The sequence below is a fragment of the Crinia signifera genome, chromosome 6 (assembly GCF_055691185.1).
Source record: "Crinia signifera chromosome 6, ASM5569118v1, whole genome shotgun sequence".
In the NCBI taxonomy this organism is placed as follows: domain Eukaryota; kingdom Metazoa; phylum Chordata; class Amphibia; order Anura; family Myobatrachidae; genus Crinia; species Crinia signifera.
This window is the reverse complement of record NC_139222.1, coordinates 239,649,441-239,670,983: the sequence shown is the minus strand read 5'-3', so window position 1 is coordinate 239,670,983 and position 21,543 is coordinate 239,649,441. Positions and strand designations below refer to the sequence as shown.

General features: G+C 41.9%; 1 protein-coding gene across 1 annotated transcript; it reads right to left on the bottom strand.

The window, feature by feature from the left end:
* Positions 1-1,649: 1,649 nt before the first annotated feature.
* LOC146009106 (claudin-10-like) lies at positions 1,650-14,637 on the bottom strand. The gene is made up of 5 exons (XM_083149164.1): positions 14,324-14,637; positions 10,037-10,198; positions 3,803-3,884; positions 3,290-3,397; positions 1,650-1,835 (listed from the first exon to the last, which is right to left on the bottom strand). The coding sequence occupies exons 1-5, from the start codon at positions 14,541-14,543 to the stop codon at positions 1,709-1,711; spliced, it is 699 nt and encodes a 232-aa protein (XP_083005290.1). The 5' UTR covers positions 14,544-14,637; the 3' UTR covers positions 1,650-1,708.
* Positions 14,638-21,543: the final 6,906 nt, after the last annotated feature.

The following is a 21,543-nucleotide window of genomic DNA, read 5'->3' as shown; positions in this document are numbered from 1 at the left end:
CAACATTCACCTGACATTATAGAAACCTGCCATTTTCTGGGAGTGTCAGGGAAAATGCAGGCGTTTGAGGGGGAGGTGTGTCCCATCAGCTACGGCCACGATCGTACTGCTTCTATCGCAGCTACTGAGTGAGTGCTGGGCTACGCACAGACTGCACACACTGGAAAAATCATTAGCTGTTGAGCGGCTTGCGAATGGATTTGCAGCAAATTGCCGATCCAGCTAATTTCCACAAGCTGTGCTAAGCATTTTGCAGGCTTGCACAGGGTGCGTTTCTCCAAATTAGCAGAGAACCGATCAGGACTGAATAACAGTTCACCCATTAAAAGAAGAACACTCAGAATCTCTCTCTCTTTCTCTCGCTCTGGGCCAGATGTACTAAGCTTGAAAAGTGATAAAATGGAGCCAATCAGCTCTTAACTGCCATGTCACAGGCTGTATTTAAAAAAATGACAGGTAGTAGCTGATTGGTTGGTGGGTTATCACTCTCCATTTTATCAATGTTTAGTACATCTCGCCTTCTCTCTCCCTATATTAGGAATGGGATCATTCGTCAGACTGCATTTAGGTCTACAGTCATTAGGTCGACCCCACTAGGTCGACTGGCAGGAAGGTCGACCTGACTTAAGGTCGACATGACTTAAGGTCGAATTTGCATAAAGGTCGACATGAGGAAGGTCGACTGGTCATAAGGTCGACATGGGTTTTTCACTGTTTTTTTATCCGAATGTCGACACAGTCGACATGGACACAGTTGGCAATGAGAATCGGACCCTCGCATCGCTCGCTTCGCTCGCGATGCTTCGGGCACGGTGCCTCGCTGCGCTCGGCACACTATTTTATTCTCCCACCACGCCCTAGTGGATGGTAAGGCATGAAATACCGCCTGTCGGCACATGTCGGCTCAAAAAACAGTGAAAAACCCATGTCGACCTTATGACCAGTCGACCTTCCTCATGTCGACCTTTATGCAAATTCGACCTTAAGTCATGTCGACCTTGGCCCATGTCGACCTTAAGTCAGGTCGACCTTCCTGCCAGTCGACCTAGTGGGGTCGACCTAATGACTGTAGACCTAAGTTCATTCTAATAGATGACCGCATCCCCTATATTATATATATAAAAAAAAACGAATAACTTTATTATAACAAAACAGTGTAACTTTTAATTGCTATATTATTTAACATCACAGGCAAATACATTTTGCATTTCACTATAAACTCCCATCGTCCACACACCTGTATTTAGAACTTTTTCTAGGTGAACGGTTAAATACAGGCGTGTTGTGTGTTAAACGCATAGAAGTTTAGAGCAAAATCTTTTTTGCTGATTTTTCTCTGTTCTTTTGCTTAAATTGCTGTCTTTGAGTTACTGAATTATTCCTTAATCTGTCGGAGCATTTATAACATTGATGATATTGCCGGAGTCTCTTTTGATTGAGAGCATTGAGCAAATGATAATGATTTTCCTCTTTATTTAGAACTTTCTTCTTGGAATGTGGGTGTCAGATGTCTGGCTTTGATACAAAGGAATTATCATCAAATTATATATTTAATAACTGTCCTTGTTACTGGTGAGAAACTGGCATGGTGCGTTTTTGGCACAATAGGGGCAAGGGGACAAGTGTCCTATTTGGGTCGAACCCATGAGTTGGATACAGAGGTTGGTGGATTTCCAGCTTTGCTATCTTACCACCATTGCCAATACTGTCACACATAAGCATTCTTGTCAAAGTGTCTCGGCAATCCTCTCGGTGCATTCCGGCTCTTATTAGAATCATGGTGGTTTGTTTGCGCGGACTTCACAGATGTTACTCCATTATATGGGTAATGTGTCCTATGACAGAAAACAAAATTCAAAATGAAAAGAGAAATCACCTCAATAAAAATAATACATACAGTATGTGAAACTTAAAGATGGGTATCCTAATTCAGTGGCAAACGCAGGATTTTCATGTGGGGGGGGGGGGGGTCTATATACACACACACTAAAGCCCCGTACACACGGGGGAGATATATTGTTCAGCAATATATATCTAGCAATATATTGATGAGCAATATATCGCTCTGTGTCTCCAGAGATGGTCGCTGATGAAAAAGAAATTGCCGGGGGGATCCTGGCAGTGGAAATCAGCTGGTCGCAGGAGCATGTTCCTGCGACCAGCGATCAGTACAGGGGTAAAAACGTGAGTATTTTCAGGATAGTAAATGTCAAAAATAAATGTATTTCTGGATACAAATACACCTATTTTTTACAAATTTCCTTTAGTAAATTTCCCCCAAAGTGTCTGTTTTTTATCACCGGCCAATCAGCTCCTACCTCTCATTTTTCAAACCAATCCTGTAAAGCTGATTGGCCGGTGATAAAAACGAGACACTTTATCACTTCACTGAGCTTAATAAATCTACCCCTCTGTTTGAAGTAAAATCTAACTCTCTCTATACATGTTACATCTGCCCCACCTGCAGTGCACATGGTTTTGTCCATTTGAAAAGGAATTTGCCCTTGCGAGTAAACCAGAATACGGGCCACTGTGCCAACAAACACATGCACGGTGCCCCAATATACACACAATGTATACACATACACAGTGCCCCAATACATACACACACATACAGTGCCCCCATACATATACTGTACACATAAGCTGAACTCACCCTCCACGCCAGTCAGTAGATGGCCTGGCACCTCCCCGCCACTGATCTGCCTTTGCCTCCTCTTCCCCTGCTTCTGCATAGCTCTGGATGCTAAACTCCCCTGCGGTTGCTGTCTGGCCGCAGCGGGTCTCGTCCTCTCCTCCAGCCATAGACCCCACACACTTTAATTAAGGCGCTCAGCAGTGGCTGACCTATTAATGCCGGCAGAGGGCCCCTTCAGTTCTGTGGGCCTTGGTGAACCACCGGTAGTTCCGCCTCTGGTAAGCGGCAAGGGAGCAGGCACTGCCATTCATCCTGCCTCTGGCGGCTCCCACAGCCTCTACTGGCTACCCCCCACGCTGCAGACCTCCTGCAGCTGCCGCCATTCCCCACGTCCAGCCGCTGCTGCTTCCATCTGCTCGTTGCCTGCTGTTCCCCTTCAGCGCTGCAGCCGTGCACTGGGGGGCTTGCATTCAGCGGGGCTGCATTTACCTGCTTGCTGGGCTCCGAATACTCGCTGGTCAGCGAGCAGGTGTGAATCGGGCCCAAAATACGATCACTAGCTTTATTGCTATACTTTTATATACTGAGATTTGCAATATTTCATATACTGAGGTAAAATATAGGTATAGTTAATAGCTTCATTTTGTATACCTTGCTTCTTTGATACTGTCATTCAAAGAGAAGCAGAGGATGGAGCCACCGATGATGGTAATAGATGATCCTCCCCATCCAATAAACAGAGCAGCTCCTAGCTCATACCTGTTTGGAAAAATAATCCTCTTAAAAGAAAACCATAAAAATAATGACTATGCTGTGGATCAGTGGTTCTCAAACTCGGTCCTCAAGGTGCACAATTTCCAGGTCTCCTGGCAGTTGCACAGGTGCACTCATTATTCAAGACACATTTTAAAAGATCACAGGTAAAGCTAAATAATTCACCTGGAAAATGTGCACTGTTGGGGGTCCTTGAGGTCAGAGGTTGAGAAGCACTGCTGTAGATTTATCAAACCTTGGAGATAAAGAACCAATCAATTCGCTCGTAACATTTTTCAAACACATCCTACAAAATGACAGAAGCTAATTAGTCTCTCCCCACTTTATCTCATACCACCAAGTTTTGATAAATCTCCCTCAGAGAATGTTATCCATTATTCAGTAACTTACTTCTGCTCCAGGAATGATGGATCAAAGAATTCTGTGGTTATCCGGTGAGCATAAAGAGACACTCCAGCCATGGCACACAGACCTGGAACCAAAATGAACACAAAGTTACCAAAGTTACCTTACAGCCATGTGTGTCTTGTCTCTATTGCTTGTGAGTGGATTCTGGGGATACGGTCATTAAGTCGACAAGCATTAGGTCGACATGGGCTAGGATCGACAGTCAAAAGGTCGACATGGGGTTTTTCACTGTTTTTTGACCCGACATGTGCTGACAGGCGGTATTTCATGCCCTACCATCCACTAGAGCATGGTGGAAGAATAAAATAGTGTGCCAAGCGCAGCAAAGCACTGAGCCTGAAGCATGGCGAGCAAAGGGGTGCACTTTTTCCTGTGTCCATGTCGACTGTGTAGACATTCAGGTAAAAAACAGTGAAAACCCCCATGTCGACCTTTTGACTGTCAACCTAGACCATGTTGACCTAAACCTTGTGTTGACCTAATGACCTGTGGACATTGTCATATGTCGACCTAGACCCATGTCGACATTTCAGCATATCGACCTAGTGGCGTCGACCAAATGACTGTCGACCAACTTATGGTCGACCATATGATCCATACCCGGATGCTCTTCACTGTGAAGCTAGAACCCTTTTCCATTTTAATTAAAACATGCTCATCTCATTTCTGGTTATGTTATACGGGGTCGACAATGTCTAGATCAACAGCCACTAGGTTGACCACTAATGGTCGACAGTGACTAGGTCCAGGGCCGTTTTAACAGCATTGTGGGCCCTAGACAAAGCAATGCACTGGGGCCCCTTCTAAAGTAAAAAAAAAAATCTTGACTTCCCGTGGTGTCTCTCCTCCTGCTATCAGCCACCCAGCAATTAGCAGCCTACAGCCAGTAACTGTGTGGCTCCAATGTTTCCCAATAGCTCTGATTTTGTGTAATTCATAATCAAAGTAGCCAGGCGGCAATCTCTACTAGCACCCCACCTGTCCTGATGTTTTTAAAGTAGGGGCCTAATATTGAAGACTGCACAATGGGCCTTATTTTGGTTCATTCTTTCTGACAAAATCCTTCTTAGATGGGCAAAACCATGTGCACTGCAGGGGGGCAGGTGTTACTTGTGCAGAGAGAATTAGATTTGGGTGGGGTTTTACTTCAAAGTGAGATCTATATTGCAGGGTAAAAATAAAGCTGTCAGTATTTTCACTGCACAGAAACAAAATTACTCACCCAAATCTAATTCTCTCTGCACATGTTACATCTGCCCCCCCTGCAGTGCACATGGTTTTGTCCATCTAAGAAGGATTTTGTCAGAAAGAATAAACCAAAATAAGGCCCAATGTTATTGCCAAACTACAGGTAAGATCCTATTATATAGCAAATCAAATGTGTGGTTAACCTTTGGGGTGTGGGGCACCATAGATTGCTCTCTGGACCGCTTTGGGGCACCACCATTTAACATGACACCATTCTTTTATATATATATATATATATATATATATATATATATATATATATATATATATATAGACTTTTTCATTAAGCAGCACTCCCCCTTAGCTGGTGAACAAACAGGTGCCCTCCGTGTTGGAAGCCTATAGGAGATAGGCGCTGTACAGGATACTCGTGGACGGCGGCACTCACAAATAATGACACTGAAGCAGCTGGATAAGTGTCCAACGTTTCGAGACCTAGTGGTCCCTTTATCCTTTTCGGCTTCACCGCTCGTCCATCTTGGATAACGTCATCATGCGACTCCGGGTGTGACGCTCGGTGCGCCGGCGGGGACGCCAGGATGGCATAAAAAGGTATGTGTGTGTTTGTATTATTTGTTACTCTCTGCACCTTGATAAAGGGACCACTAGGTCTCGAAACGTTGGACACTTATCCAGCTGCTTCAGTGTCATTATTTGTGAGTGCCGCCGTCCACGAGTATCCTATATATATATATATATATATATATATATATATATATATATATATATATATATATATATATATATATGTAACACTGTCACATACCAATCCTTTCACATTTAATAATTCACACCAAGCAGCTATTGTTTCATTTTTTCACTTTCCTAACACTGGGGCAGATGTATTAAGCCTTAACAAGAGATAAATGCAAGGGTGATAAAGAGAGATAAACATCCAGCCAATCACCTACTAACTGTTATGTTACAGCCTGTGTTTGAAAAAAGTCAGTAAGGAGCTGATTGGCTGGACGTTTATCTCTCCTTATCACCCTTGCATTTATCTCTTGTTAAGGCTTAATACATCTGCCCCACTGATCCTGCACTTCCCTTTTATTTTTCATACTAACACTCTGATATCTTGCTGCTTTTTTGTATTTTAACACTTACACTCCACTTTATTCTTATTTTTGTAGTGGTCTGGACTGGGCGGTTTGGGGGTGCCCTGCACCCCAGCGGTGAATCCCCACAATGTTAGGGACCTGTTCGACGAGGTCACCTTGACAAGTGGTGGGCAAGCTCATACTATTGGCCAATACTATGCCAAGAACCTCATATATTATATATAAAGACGTAAATGGTGTATGGTGCACCATCTACTTTGTTCCTATGTAGCAATCTCTACTAGCCTCACAAGAAACTCCAGAGGCCCGCGCAAACCCCTGATCAAAGACCCCTAGAACTATGGGGCCCTAGGGCAGCTGCCCAGTAAGCCCATCCATTAAGATAGCCCTGACTAGATCGACACCTAAAAATGGTCTACATGCCATAGGTCGACATTGACTGAAGGTCGACACAAGCTTAAGGTGGACATGGTCAACAATCAAAAAGTTGACAGTTTTTTTTTTTACTTTTTTTGGTGTCTATGTGTATATGTCAACATGGACACCATGTCCCCTCACATGGCTCTCTGCACTCGGCACACTATTATATTCTCACTATATGCCCTGTTGTATGGTAAAAATATGAACAAAGTCGGTCTAAACAAAGAAAACATGAAAAATATGTTGACCTTCTGTCTTTGTCGATGACTATTCTGACTATTCTTACCAGTTCTTATACCAATAGTGGCCGACCTAGCGACTGTCTAGACTTAAGCTGGGTACACATATGTACAATTTCCTTTTTCTTGCGACCGTTCGATCGACCGAATACACGTTCGGCCGTCCAAAACATACGACCGTTCTGCGCGTACACATATGTACAATTTTACTTGCGACGTCCGATGTACTCCCGTCCAAACAATCGCAAGAAGAAGTATATGAGAGACCCTGTAACCCTTTGCCTGCTGTTTTAACTAATGTGTGTATAATGCCTCACTGCCCAACACTTTAGAGGCATCACTTTAAGACATTAATCAATGTTGAAGTTTTAATAGTGTGTTATGGTGCCCTGAAAAGAGCTTCCAGCACACTCTATTAAAACTTCAACATTGATTAATGTCTTAAAGTGATGCCTCTAAAGTGTTGGGCAGTGAGGCATTATACACACATTAGTTAAAACAGCAGGCAAAGGGTTACAGGCTCTCTCATAATGCAGCATACCACCGTGCTTTGTCAAACTGTCAAGCATATCGATCGAACGTGCGTACACACTTCACTTTTGTTCCGATATGGAGCCGTCCTGTCGGATGAAATATTAAGCAGCAAAGAACCTTCGACCGACCGACCGTGGACGGCCAAGAGCGTTTTTGGCCGTTTATCGGTCGCACAGCAGCAATTGGGACAGCGTACACACCTATACAATCGAACGGCCGTTTGCCCCCAGATTGGAAGAACGGCCCGACGATTGTATATATGTGTACCCAGCTTTAGACTTTGTTGACCCAGGGACCTGATATCCTACTATTCATCTGAATTCTAAATATAATGACGACTAGTTATGTAATCTTTTCTGTATACATATTTATTTGACTTTTTAATATTTTTTTTACATGGACTCCAAATTGAGTTCTGGATTAAATCAGACTTGAGGAGCTAACAAGACTACAACTGTATTAGTAACTCAGCTCACCTTAGAGGAATCCAATTTATATGTAAATATAACCAACTCATTCCCCAACACTGGATAAGTAAATCACCTGTTCTATAAAAGAAGGGAACATTTTCTCATAGAACATTGCAAACACATTGGAATTCTTCTGAGGCAAATGTTTTGGCATTGAAACACGTTCAGGACTAATGGATGTGGCTGAAGAAACCCAAACCCCACTTGGAGGTCATAGGGCAGTTTGTTTTTATTCTGTGCCAATTGTGCACCTGCTGCACCGCAGACAAGGAACTGGAGCAATTTGGATGTACGGGAGAGTTATATCTGTAAAAAGGCTGTTGCTGTTCTCAACAGTCCAGCAGGATCCCATAAGATTATGTCAGCAGTACTTACAGTATGTAAATGGAATATTTAACTGTTCAAAATGTTCCTACTGATATTTTTAGTTGCTTTTTATATTGCTTATTTAAAATTTTTTTATTAAGTATCTTTTTTGTGGAATGTTAGAAATATGCTTAGTACCTTTGTTATAATAATTACCATTAATTAAATTCACATTTTCTAATTCTCACGACTGAAGAGAAGCACCGGTCTTAATTGTCACTGTTATAAAAAAACAAAAAAATCTGACCTACTCAGACATGTGCACAGGGTCTGCGGGGTGTACACTCCTTAGGAAGCCTCAACCATTACTGACAGCTTTTCCTTTTCCCTGTTGCAGGCTCCCAGGGAAGAGGCAACCTATCTTTGAATACAAGATGGCTGATTTGAAACTGCTGCTGCTTCCAAATAAAGCCATTCTGGATTGAAAACGAGGCTAAAGGTGCAAACATACGCAACAATTTGAAGGCCAATGTTGGCCTTCCCGATGGATGGTAACAACCGATTTTTAAAATCGTTTCGTGCATCATTAATGATGTGCATACCCGCTGATTGTTAACGATGGTCTATGATCTTCACTGAGATCATAGACCAATCTTTTGTGAAGTGTATCAATTTGTTCCATGTGTACGCATGATGAACGTTTTGATACACTTGTGAATGATGTCGGAATGCTTCTCTCATCGTTCCGTCTGGATGTACCTTAACTCTTCTCTGGCAACCTGTAACAGTGGGAATAGACAGCAGTGACTACCCGCTGGGCCAGATGAGTAATGTATATCCCAGTGGGCGGAATAGGTAGTAGGAACATGGACTGTGTGTGTCCAGGTAAGGGGGGGGGGGGGGGTTGGGGTTTTAGAGAGAGAGCACAGAGAGTACATTACCTTAGATTGAGAGGTGTAGATTGGTTAGCCTATATCTAGGAGTGAATGGAGAAGGGGGTGAAGTGGATTGGTTGGCCTATGTCCAGGAAGCGAATGGGTTTACGGTAGGTAGAGTGGATTGGGTAAATCAATGTCCAGGAAACCATACCAAAACTGCCTCATGTGCTTCCTACAGGTCCATATATCTACATACAGTGATCTCAAGTTTATTCAAAAACAGCCTAGCAAACAGACTTGTGGAAAGTTAATTAGAAGTGAATTTCCAACCAATCAGCTTCTGCCATTTGCATGTTGTGCTTGAAAAATGACAGTTAGACTGGGGCCACATATATAGCGGCCAGCAGGACTTGCTTGGGCAGAAGGAGCTGGAACAAAACGTTGCACCTACCTATGGCAGCCACAGAATGTCTGAGTGACCACCGTTGTCTGTGCAACTGCGTCTTTAGAGGCAGTCACTGAGGCCAACACACTCGCGTGACTGTTATCCAACCCCCCCATTTACCACCAGAAATGCCCATCAATATAGAATGGATCCAAGCAATACTGATCTGTGTGTAACCATTGGGAACTGCATCTTGGATATAGATTCATATTGAGGAAGTTTTACTTTAGTTTATGAACCTGTTCTTGGAATTGTATTTTTGTGTTTGCTGCAGGATTTTGGAGTACAACTGTGGCTGTTAAAACTGGAGTTATGACCAAGACTAATTTTAGAACTGGCAATAGCAGAAAATTAAGGTTCAAATATTTTGCATTTTTTACTGCATACTTCAAAAAAATATTAATGCCCTAATGTCTTGCTATATGTCACTAGGACGTCATGTATACCAAGTATCTTTTTTAGCAGGAAATCCACCTCTAAGAAGGAATCTATGACATTGACACTTCTATAGGAACATTCATTGCTAGAGAGAGCTTCCTGACCTGGGATAATGGGAATGCCTCAGCATGCAGGTTATACTGTATTTACCCATAATACCAATGATGGCGCACTCACCACTCACAATGTACAGCAAGCCGGAGATTCCAGTGATTTTCACTTTGGTCTGGTCCGAGCCTCCAATCTTGGTGCACTTCATCCCAACCAGGGCAAAAATAGAACCAAAAAATCCCAGGCTGACAGCAGCTATTAGCAAACCACGGCAGGCTTGGATATATCCTAGAAAACAGATGACATCTTGCTAAAATAATCTACTACATGTGTGCAAATCATTTTGTCATCTGTAACTAGAATTTCACTTTTCCAAGTACTATGACATGAATTTTTCTTTGGCTTAAAATCCAAAATGTGTTGCATTGTATAGCCAGACTTGCATTCCATTATTGTCACTGTAACTTGGGTATTAGGGGCAATGTCTCATTGTATTGTACAGTATGTTGAATAAGTCATTCTATGTAGTGAAACATACAATATGGCAGCACCCACTTATACAGTACTACCTGATGCAATGTTAAAGAGAAATTGGGTTAGAAGACTCAGATCCAGACCCTTACGCAGGGCTGCACTGTGCATATGAGCGAGGTCCCCTTGCGAACAAAGCTAGGGATGGCTAGCCATCACTGGCAGTGCGCAAGATGATTGACAGGCACCTGTGAGTGCCACTGAAAAACACAGACGGGATCAGCTGTGGGCCATGGCCACCGCAGTGCCGAGCAAGTCTTGATTTACATGGAACTGCACACAGGGAGGGGCGATTCATTCGATGTGAGTGAATTCTAATGGATTTCCCCCTCTTCACCTCTACACATGCTGGCAGTGGGATATTTCCTTCAAGTCTCCTATACATGTTCATAGACTCCATAGGTTCAAACAGTAGGAAGATAAAGCAAACAATAATGTTTTTCAGAGTTAGCCATTAACAAACCCATAAAACGGCTCATTAATTTCTCTAACTCTAGAACACACACACAGTTACAGGGTATGGTGCTTCCGCATACCTGCATGTGAACCTCCACGAACAATTCTAAAGGTTTCCAAACATTCAACTTGTATCAGCTCTGCTATTTACATTCATCCATTTCTTTCATGAGGATTTATATTACATTGTTACTGTATGTCACAGTTGTTCTAATGAGAAGCTTTCTGCAGACTGTAGCACATTGGGGGGTATTTTGGTTCACTCCTAGCAAATTCCTTCTTAGATGGACAAAACCATGTGCACTGCAGGTGGGGCAGATGTTACTTGTGCAGAGAGAGTTCGATTTGGGTGGGGTTTTACTTCAAAGGGAGATCTATATTGCAGTGTAAAAATAAAGCAGTCAGTATTTTCCCTGCACAGAAACAAAATAACTCACCCAAATCTAATTCTCTCTGCACATTTTACATCTGCCTCCCTGCAGTGCACATGATTTTGTCCATCTAAGAAGGAATTTGCCAGAAGGAGTGAACCAGAATAAGGCCCATTTTGAGCATTGTATTTTACAAGAACAGGTAACCAGTGTGTGGGAGCTGGTTATGGGGAAAAGGTCACAGTTTTTTCAGCACAGTATAACACTGTCACACTGTTGATATAAAGGGGTCTCTCTAGAGTCTAGACCACTGTTTCTTATCTCCAGTCTTCAAGTAACCCCAACATGAGGTAGTAACTAGGAGCTTGAGAGCGCTGCAGTTGTGGAGGACCCAGGGAAGAATCATCACTTCCCCATGACACTTGCATTTGGCCAGCACAGGGTCTATTTTCAAGACTTCTATCTGCAGAAACTGGTAGGATAATTTCTGACCCAGCAAAATAGATTAACTCACATGTGCATAATTAAAGAAAGCTAGAAAACATGACCTGTTGGGGCATGTTGGAGGATTGGAGGTAAGAACCACCACTGTAGAGATATGCCCCCTTACAGCTCATAAGGTTTCTCAAGTGATCACTGTCCCTGCTTGTAGCTGTTATTGCCCCTGGATATAGGGTTACCACCACCCATTCATAATTACTCCAGACAGGTCGGTAATTAAGAGGAGTGGCGTTCCCGGACTGTATAATGTCCGGCTGCCTATTCCCGTACATTGTATAGTCCGGGAAAGCCACCCCTCCGGACTCTGGTGTTAATTACCAGACTGTAAACCGGACAGGTGGAAACCCTACCTGGATACCTACCCGGATCCATACCTGCATACCTCATAGGACAAGTTATATAATATACAGTATATTCTTATATAGTGTAGCAAATGGAGGGTCCATACTGGTAACATTCATAAATGGAAGTATTTATAGTGACTCTACTAAGATGAAACTGCAGTGCCTGATAATGAAACGTTTACTATTAGCACAATTAATATTGGCCATGTGTGTTTATGTGGCTGTGTGCAGCTACCTTCCAATACAGTCTAGGTTGACATCAAAAGGACAACATGCAACAGGGGTCAAAATTGACTTAAAGGTTGACATACTGTACATTAGGCGGACAGTGACAAAAGGTCAACATTCAATAGGTTAACATTATAAAAAAGTTGACACAAGTAAAAGGTGGACATTGTAATGGTCAACATGTGAAAAGTTCATTTTGGGATTCATCATTTTGACTTGTTCATCCAATTGGACTACAATTGGGAATGGGAGAATAAGCCGTGCGTAGCAAAGTGAGCCAAGCGAGGGTACGCATTACCTGGGGGACAGGTGTTGAACTTGACATTAAAAAATTGTGAAGATCTGATGTTGACATTTTGCTTGTGTTGACCTTTTACCAATGTAGAGCTAGTGCATGTCAAGCTTTTGGTGTTGACCTATAGACACTGTAGACCTTTCAATTCACACCCATTCCAATTGCACTACAGAGAAGTAACACACTTTCATAAAGAGTGCCGCACGGACAGAATTTGGACAAATTACACTTCTACAATTGTGGCCAAATTGGACAGTAGACCTTCTCAAGGCAACCTTCAGCAGCATTAGTAACGGCAGAGAAGAAAGCACACTAAAGGCCCATACACACTGGGTGACTTTGAGCTGATAGCAGCTCAGTTTTGCAGATTGAGCTGCTTTCAGCTCAGAAGCCGTCCAATGTGCATGCCCAGGGCGATGAGCAGTGAGCGGTGATGTGCGCTCCTGAATCATCTCCGAACATCGCTGCTCATCTGCTGGTTTACCAGCAGATGAGCGATGGGGTAGACGGCTTTCCATAGCATCGTGCTTAGTAAAGCCGCCCACACCCGCAAAAATCGCTTAGATTGGCGAAAATCGCTCATTGTGTATTTATGTTAAATTGGAACTTTCATTTAAATTCTAATGAATACCTTTTTCAATATGACAAAAAATATCATTATTTACCTGTTAATGATGAGTATAAAGTGGGTATAAAACAATTTCACATAAAAAAAATCATATGTAAAAAACAAAACCCATACATACTGTACCAGGGTGAGTACAAAGATTGCAAAGGTACAGATGTAAAATAAAGAGAAAAAATAGGTCTTGCAATAGGTCGGGTAAACAGAACATTAAATACAGAAATACAGAAATCACAATACAGAATGTGGCGTGCCTGCAATACATGTTCACCTGTAATTGAACATGTACACTTGTCATTGTAACAGCTATACATATACACACACACACACACACACACACACACACACACACACTTAAAATTATAGCTGTTTGTATTTTCCAGTAACCTGCTCGGGGATAATTAACTAAATACCAGAATAATAAGTGAAAAGAATCAGTAAACAGTGATCCACATCAAAATACTTTTTTTTTTTTTTTAAGAGGTTCCAATTATTTAAAAAATGAATTTAAAATGAAAAATTAATAAGCTTCACTCACAGGAAGTTCAAAGATCAAGGCAAATATTTAAAAATCAGCACTAACAGGAAATACAAAACACGCCAGGCAATGCAAAAAATATTATCACCGCTTTAAACGATGGGGACCAACCGACCAAGATGTGGCAGCTTGCTAAAACCTCCACTTTGTATATACACACCCCTAAAAAAGATTAAATGCAGGCTCCACATCCACATATCCCTAACGACTGAGCATCCTTGTAGCTCTTATCTACAAATCCGGATTCTGATCTTTAATTGCTTCAAGAAAATGGACCATTGAAAGATGCAGTCACCTATATTTCATTGAATAGTTACTCTGCATTTGTTTGTTTTAAGTTTTATTGTAATTACATTGGGGAAATAGACAAATAGAATAGTTCTTAAACAAAAAAATGCACAAAAACATCCAATTGGAAAAATAGTTGGTTATTACATTTCCATCATCATAATCAAACTTCGTGTACAGTACTATTGTAGAGTAGTTTATGCAGCTGGAGATATAGGAATACCAAGGTGTCCTACCTTCCAAGGCTAACATGGAGGGGAAGTCTTTGCAGTTGGATACCCCAGTGGAGTCAGTGACACATGTCTTCCAGAGGTTGGACCAGAAGGTTGCCGTGGTGATAACAGAGCCATCAATAGAGGAAACCTTCCAGTAATCAGTGGGTAAAGTGGAACAAACCAAAACCCAGCCTGAGACCGCCAGCAGGAAGGCAATAATCTCAGATGCCATGTGAGACATTGCGGGACCAGGTTCTTCTCTTAGTCAAAAATATTGTCAAAAATAAAACTTCAGATGAGTAGAAGGTAATGCAATATAGATAGTAACAGATGCAGATGGGTTGTATGGTTCTACAAATGTTCCTGAACTACTGTACTAAGAGTAGACAGTTCCCAGCTACGAAGACTTCCATCAGAATGTGACAGACACTGCTGGAAATACTGTTCCACAAGCTTTATGACTGGGAATATCCCACCCTTTTTCCCTAAATGTCCCTCCCTAATTAATTCATTTCCATTCTAAGCAGTTAGTGGAACAGTGATAATGTTTTGTAGCAACCTTTCGCTAATGTTTGATGTGCTGACATATTTTGTGGTTTAACAAATCCTCTTAAATAAGAGGTCCTGCCTAGTGTGACACCTGCAGTGGCAATTAGTTGACGAAATGCCCTGACTTAATGCTGTGAACTTAATGAAAATTGTTTAGTTTGTCAGACGATAATCACCTAATCCTAGAAAAGATTATAGATATTACTAAAGCATCCACGAGTTTCCACAAAGACAATATTCTGTTGGCTACAGGTGAGTGGAACTTGAATTAATTCCCATTTATGCTTAATGAGCTTTAAGATCAAGGAAAGGGCTCGTCACCTAATTGCTTATATATAATAGTGTACAGTATGTTACACAGGCTTTCAACTCTACATAAAAGCCTGGTATATTCACTATCATTATATTCAGTGATAAAATAAAAATAACCCAATATGAAATCTTCCCATACACGAAAACATACATTCTGTAGTAGGAATTGATACAGATTTGTAGATATATTAGTATATTGTTTAGGGACTGACGTGGGTTAGGGTTAACCCTTTATGACACTTTGTCCATTTAATGGACATTATCTCTAACTAGCAGGGCCCTCTCCCCTCATGTGCTTACCCTTTAGTAAACCATTTTCTACTCCATAACTACAACCGCATCAAGGCCTTGATTTCTGACAGACATTGTAACAATGTCTATATACCATATACTGGTCCTACCTGTCTTACTAATTTCTTTATGTACAGTACTTTGTTCGGTGCTGCGGAACCCTTGTGGTGCCACAGAAATAAAATATTATGATAATAATATATTTTTTAAAAGTATTGTATAGACCAGTGGTTCCCAAACTTTCTTGAACCCTAAAGTATCAGCATTTTTTTCAAGTCACTGCTGGTCCAAAAGTTTATTTTTTATAAATAAAATATATATCTTAGGTTAAGAAATGTGTTTACCCATCACGTATATGTTCCGTTATTTGGGGGGGGGGGGGGGGGGGGTCAGGGGGGTGGACATATTTGTGGTTCTAATTGTTCACATGTTTTATGACTGGCAGCCACCAGCACTGGATTTGCTTATCACTTTGCCCATACACTTTGGTCCTAGGCCACCTAACTGTTTCACCCCTGCAAGTTTCTCAACGTACCCAACTGGGAAGCACTGGTACAGTATAGACTGTCTTTTGAGGATGGTTGCCATTCAAATATCAATGTCCATTTAAACGTGTGGAAATACTATGAATATTTTCCTGCAGTTGACTAAGGGCATAATGCACTAAAAAATGCAGGTCAAAAAACACATTTTCAGGGTTTTACCACATTTTCTCTGCTGGGGCTCCATCGTGGAGGGAATCGCCAGCACTGGTGATACCTTTTAGAAGCCGATGGGCTTCTTTTCACAGCGCTGTTTGTGGGATCCATCACAGATCCCTCCCAGCATGCCCTACGACCAGCACCTTCATTTTGCACATGTGCAGAGGGACTCCCAGATCTCAGACCCAGAAGTCCAGGGACGGCGCTGCATCGCTAAGGTCAGCTCTTATGGGAAAAGCTGTCCTTTGCATTAATAATCGCATATTTTAGCGCATATGCGATTATTGACAATGCTATACCTGGCGAAGGGTGGAGGAAACATAACGTGAATGTGTCTCCCCCCTAGTATCAAAATATCAATTTAGAATGAATGGAAATGTTTGGATGTATGAGCTGCAATACTTTAAGTACTAAACTGAAAGTGACCGAACCATAGGTGCTAAGATCTTCATTCATCTACTTTACCAGTGTCATCACTGGAATACGCCGGGAACATGCACTGGGTCATAGAGGGTTAAACACCTCCACCTCAGTAATCCAATAAATTTTGTTTAATGGATTCCTGTTGGCTAATGAGCCCAGAATAGGCACATTAACGAGTTAATTAACGACTAGCGAGACCTATAACTCAAACCTGTCAGAATAACAATTGAGGCATTTTCCTAAACGTTCTCTATGAAGCGAGTGTGTAATGTAGAATACGCTATAATGGATGGAAAGAAATCCTAGTAATCATTAATACACGGAATAGTTTTCATCTACTGGTGCTTATCTGTCAGGCAGCAATAAGAAGATTTCAAATATTGTCTGTTAACAAAGTAATAAGTACAGTTTTAGCAAATTAATTACAGGGATTCTTTTACATTTACAGATATATACATTCAGACTTAGCTATGTGCGCAGAATAAGCCTTTGGCGTAGAATCACCAGATCCAGGTTAAATGCAGTTTGCATCTGTACACTTACATTTCTAATTACACACAAAAGATACCACGAGGTTATTTTCAGACGTTGATTCAGAATGTTTTACTAAGCGGTTGCTAAAACTAGAAATAGTTATGATATAGAGTTTACAATCCTTAGATTTCGACCCCATCTGTGCAATAAATCGAAGGATTGTATGCACGTCAATGGGTCATCCGGCGTGATGCGCGAGCCCGTCGGTTGAATACTGCATCGATAGATATTATGTGCTGAACATAATATCTATAGAATTATATGAGCGATCGCATGTGTGTTTGCTTGCAATGCGATCAGTGGCTGGAGAGCTGGTTGCAGGTGGTGGGTTCGGGGAGCTGGCGGTGTAGTGCTGCGCTGTGCAGGAGGGTTGATGGCGTCGGTGGTATACCGGTCTGTGGTATACTATTTATAACACTGGTCTACTGGTCTTAGTCTACGTCCTTCTGATGAAGCGGCCGATTGCGAAAGGCCGAGAAACACGTTAAGGAGACCAGGTGCCGACCGCTGCATCACCGTGCCTTCCTGCTTATATACTTCGCCTCCAAGACCGCACACCACTCTGTGGACACAATCCTGGGAGCTGTTTTGCACACAAGCAAGGAATCAACAGCCGGCAAATCCCCCACAGTCTGACCGAGTGACTGAGCCATAGACGGGCAGGTTATAGCTCAATTGAGCACCATCCATCTTTTTGCATTTTCTCAAATGACTGAGCATTTCTCTAATACTAAAAGCATGCATGCTATCTAGTCTACTAATATGGACTAAGCTGTGAGAGAGCTAACTGTTCATCCGCATACTAACCCAAACATAGAAGTGAATAATACATAAAGTTGGAGAGAAAAAGATGGATATAGTGTTGACTGTAGCAAGCCACTAACAATTTTTATTGCTTATCGTTGCTTTATTAACACTTGTTTTATATTGTAGTACCGTCCGGTATCTGTGTGATAATTGTATAAATTGTGTAATTAATACATTTTAAACTGTCTATTTGAATCAGTGCTGCCTCTGAATTTTTTTTTCTATCTTTTGCTTTTTTAAGGGGTAGGGGTGTCCCCTTATCAGAGACAGCAGCAGATTCAATTACATAGAATTGCGCTCTGCCATTCTTTTCTTGTTCCATGTACTGTATGCCCCTCAGAAGGTCAGAACGTATGCTGCTCAGAAGGTCAGCCTTGGGTAAAGGTTCTACTCCTTCTGTCTCTGTGACTGGATGTCGCTGTTTTTAGTTGTGGGTGGCTCTGGATATTGATCAGGCAAATGCCACTGTCTTATTTCATGCTCAGGATAAGGAACAGTTTATAGGGTGTGTAATGACTAGAGATCTAAGCCAAACTATTTTTGCTGGTTTTGGGTCTAATTCCTTGTTCGGTTTTAGTTTTGGATTCTTTGTCTGTGAAATCATATAATTTGGGCTTTTTTACTATTATTAACCCCTAAAGTATTATTTTGGCCACCTCACCACTCACAATATTTGGCCTTATTAAAACTGAATCGCTAAGCACATTCTTTCTCTAATGGAAAAAAAAACATGTGCACTGCAGGTAGGGAAACAGGTGCAGAGTTAGATTTGGGTGGCGTGTGTTTAAACTGAAATCTAAGCTGCAGTGTAAACATAAAGAAGCCAGTATTTACCCTGCACAGAAACAACATAACTCACCCAAATCTAACTATCTCTGTTAGATCTGCCCCAACTGCAGTGCACATGGTTTTGTCCATTAAAGAAACAAATTTCAGTCTAAATCTGGCCCATTGGTCACCAATATTTATTTTGCTTCCGGGCAACTCTGAAGAACTTACGCCACTGGCTCTAATACAGTGTGGGTTGGATACAGTGTGAGTTGGTTACAGTGTGGAATGCAGTGCAGGTCAGATACAGTTCGGGTTGGATAAAGTGCAGGTCGTATATTGTATGGGTCAGATACAGTGCAGGATACAATGCAGGTCAGATACACAGGGGGTGCAAGCAGTGTCCTCAGTCCAGGGGTGTCTGTGTTGGCGGTGGTGTCATCATAGAAGAGGTATCTTCAGTGTTCTTACTGTAGGGGTGCCAGTGGTTTTGGCATTGCTGGGGAGCCAGCAGTATCTTCAGTGTGACGTGCCAGCAGTACAGGAGTGCTGGTGGTGTCCTCAGTCCGTTGGTGCCAGAAATGGCAGTGGTGTTGGCAGTGCAAGTGTCGGCAGTGTTCTCAGTGTGGGTGTGCTGGTGGTGTCTTTAGTCTGTGGGTGATGATGGTGTCAGCAGTGCGGGAATGCCAGCAGTGTCCTCAGTGTAGAGTTGTCACCAATGTGAGTGGCGATGTCTTTAGTGCACTGGGAGCCACCATCTGCTGTGCGTTTGCTCCATTGAAGTCTATGGGTAAGTACTTATTGGCAGAGAGCCGTGACAGGCAGTTCTCTTAGACAACCAACAGTCAGCCCATTGATTTCAATTGGACTTTTTTGAAATTAGCGACTGGGGAAAAACTGTGAGGTTTTGCCTCATATAGGGATACATCTGAGCTGTGGTTTGGATTGCCTCAGATCCCGGAAGTTTGTATTTCCTCAAATCAAAACCACTCATTTCTTGTAATGACAACAATTTCAAATCTTGGAGCTTGTTGGGATTACACATTTAATTAAAAAAAAATCTGTTCCCCATAATAAAATGCCAAGTTAGCAACCTATCCAAATGGTAAATTTACTTCCCATTAGTTTATCAAAGATGCCGACGATCTGACCAACGGATTTGAGGTGGCACCAGAAATAAATGTCAAACCAAACCGATTTATCATTAATGTCTGTTACATACAAGTGGCTACCATTCAGAGCCACTAAAATAAGTGCAGTGAATGGAGCAAACGGCGACTGTCAGATAATGTAATGTCTATAGTGACAGACATTAGCACAAATAAATTGCCCTTAACACTTAATCAACTTCTAACTGTCATTTCTCTAGCACCGTCTATGAAGAGTTGACAGAAGTTCATTGGTTTCTATATGTTGAAGGTTTGCTACATCTCATGCACATGCTATATGCACTCTCTTTGCTGGTGACATACCCCCTTCACCAGACTGTTCATCAAGATCATTACCAGTTCTATCATTTGGGCCAGCTTTATTTCAAATATGTTAATAGTATGGAGCAGAACAGCTGTAAGAATATCATACGGATTTTATATTTATTAATAGAAAACCAACAAATCACAAACATTGTCTATGCTCACTTCCAGCCCAGAGCATCATTTTTATTAATGTGCATGTTCCTGTTGTGATCTTTCCCAATGCATCCCGGCATGGTCTTGGTGCTGTCTGCCTCCTGCTTAACAAACCCATTATTTTTGTTTCAAGGCCCTAGTTTAGACTAAATTGTGTTACGCTGAAACTAAAACGGAACTGTAGACTCTGGTCTTTGCATGTCAAAAGGCTCACAAGTTCATTTATGGGCATCCAGTGCTGGTTCAGACTGACCTCTATCCCTGGATTTCCATTCTCCACATCCCTCTGCATATTGCCTCAGGAGGAATTGAATGTTTCATGGTCAAGCTCCAACGGTATCTTCTGCATGCTGTGTAAAAACTTTGGGGGTTATTCTAGTCCATTCTTTCTGACAAAATCCTTCTTAGATGGACAAAACCATGTGCACTGCGGGTGGGGCAGATGTAACTTGTGCAGAGAGAATTAGATTTGGGTGGGGTTTTTCTTCAAAGTGAGATCTATATTGAAGTGTAAAATCATGCAGTCAGTATTTTCCCTGCACAGAAACAAAATAACTCACCCAAAACTAATTCTCTCTGCACATGTTACATCTGCCCCCCTGCAGTGCACATGGTTTTGTCCATCTAAGAAGGATTTTGTCAGAAAGAATGACCTAGAATAAACCCCTTTAAAAGGACCTCCATTCTGTTGATGCCTTATCACATGATTACTTCGCAGACTCACACATCCCTGATGCTGGAGATGACCTGGATGTCACAGAGTTTGATGGCCTCTCTTCCAGGCACATGAAGGAGCGCACTGACGCATCACCTACATAGGTCCTTTGCCACAATGGTGTCATATTGTCCTCCATGGCTGGCTTTCTTCTTTCAGGGAATTGAATACTTGAAAGCTCAAGTACAATATTTTGTGGTTATGGTATTTTAGATCTACAATGACTAAGTCTACAGTCATATGGTCGACCACTAATGGTCGTCAGTCAAAAGGTCGACAGGGTCCAAAGGTCAACAGTCAAAAGGTCAACAGTCAAAATGTCGACAGTGAAAAGATCCACAGTGAAAAGGTCGATAGGGTCAAAAGGTTGACAGTGAAAAGGTTGACATGGTCCAAATGTCGACAGGATCAAAAAGGTCAAAAGGTCAACAGTGAAAAGGTCAACAGGGTCAAAAGATCGAGAATGAAAAGGTCAACCTGGTCAAAAGGTCAACATGGGTTGACCTTTTCCAT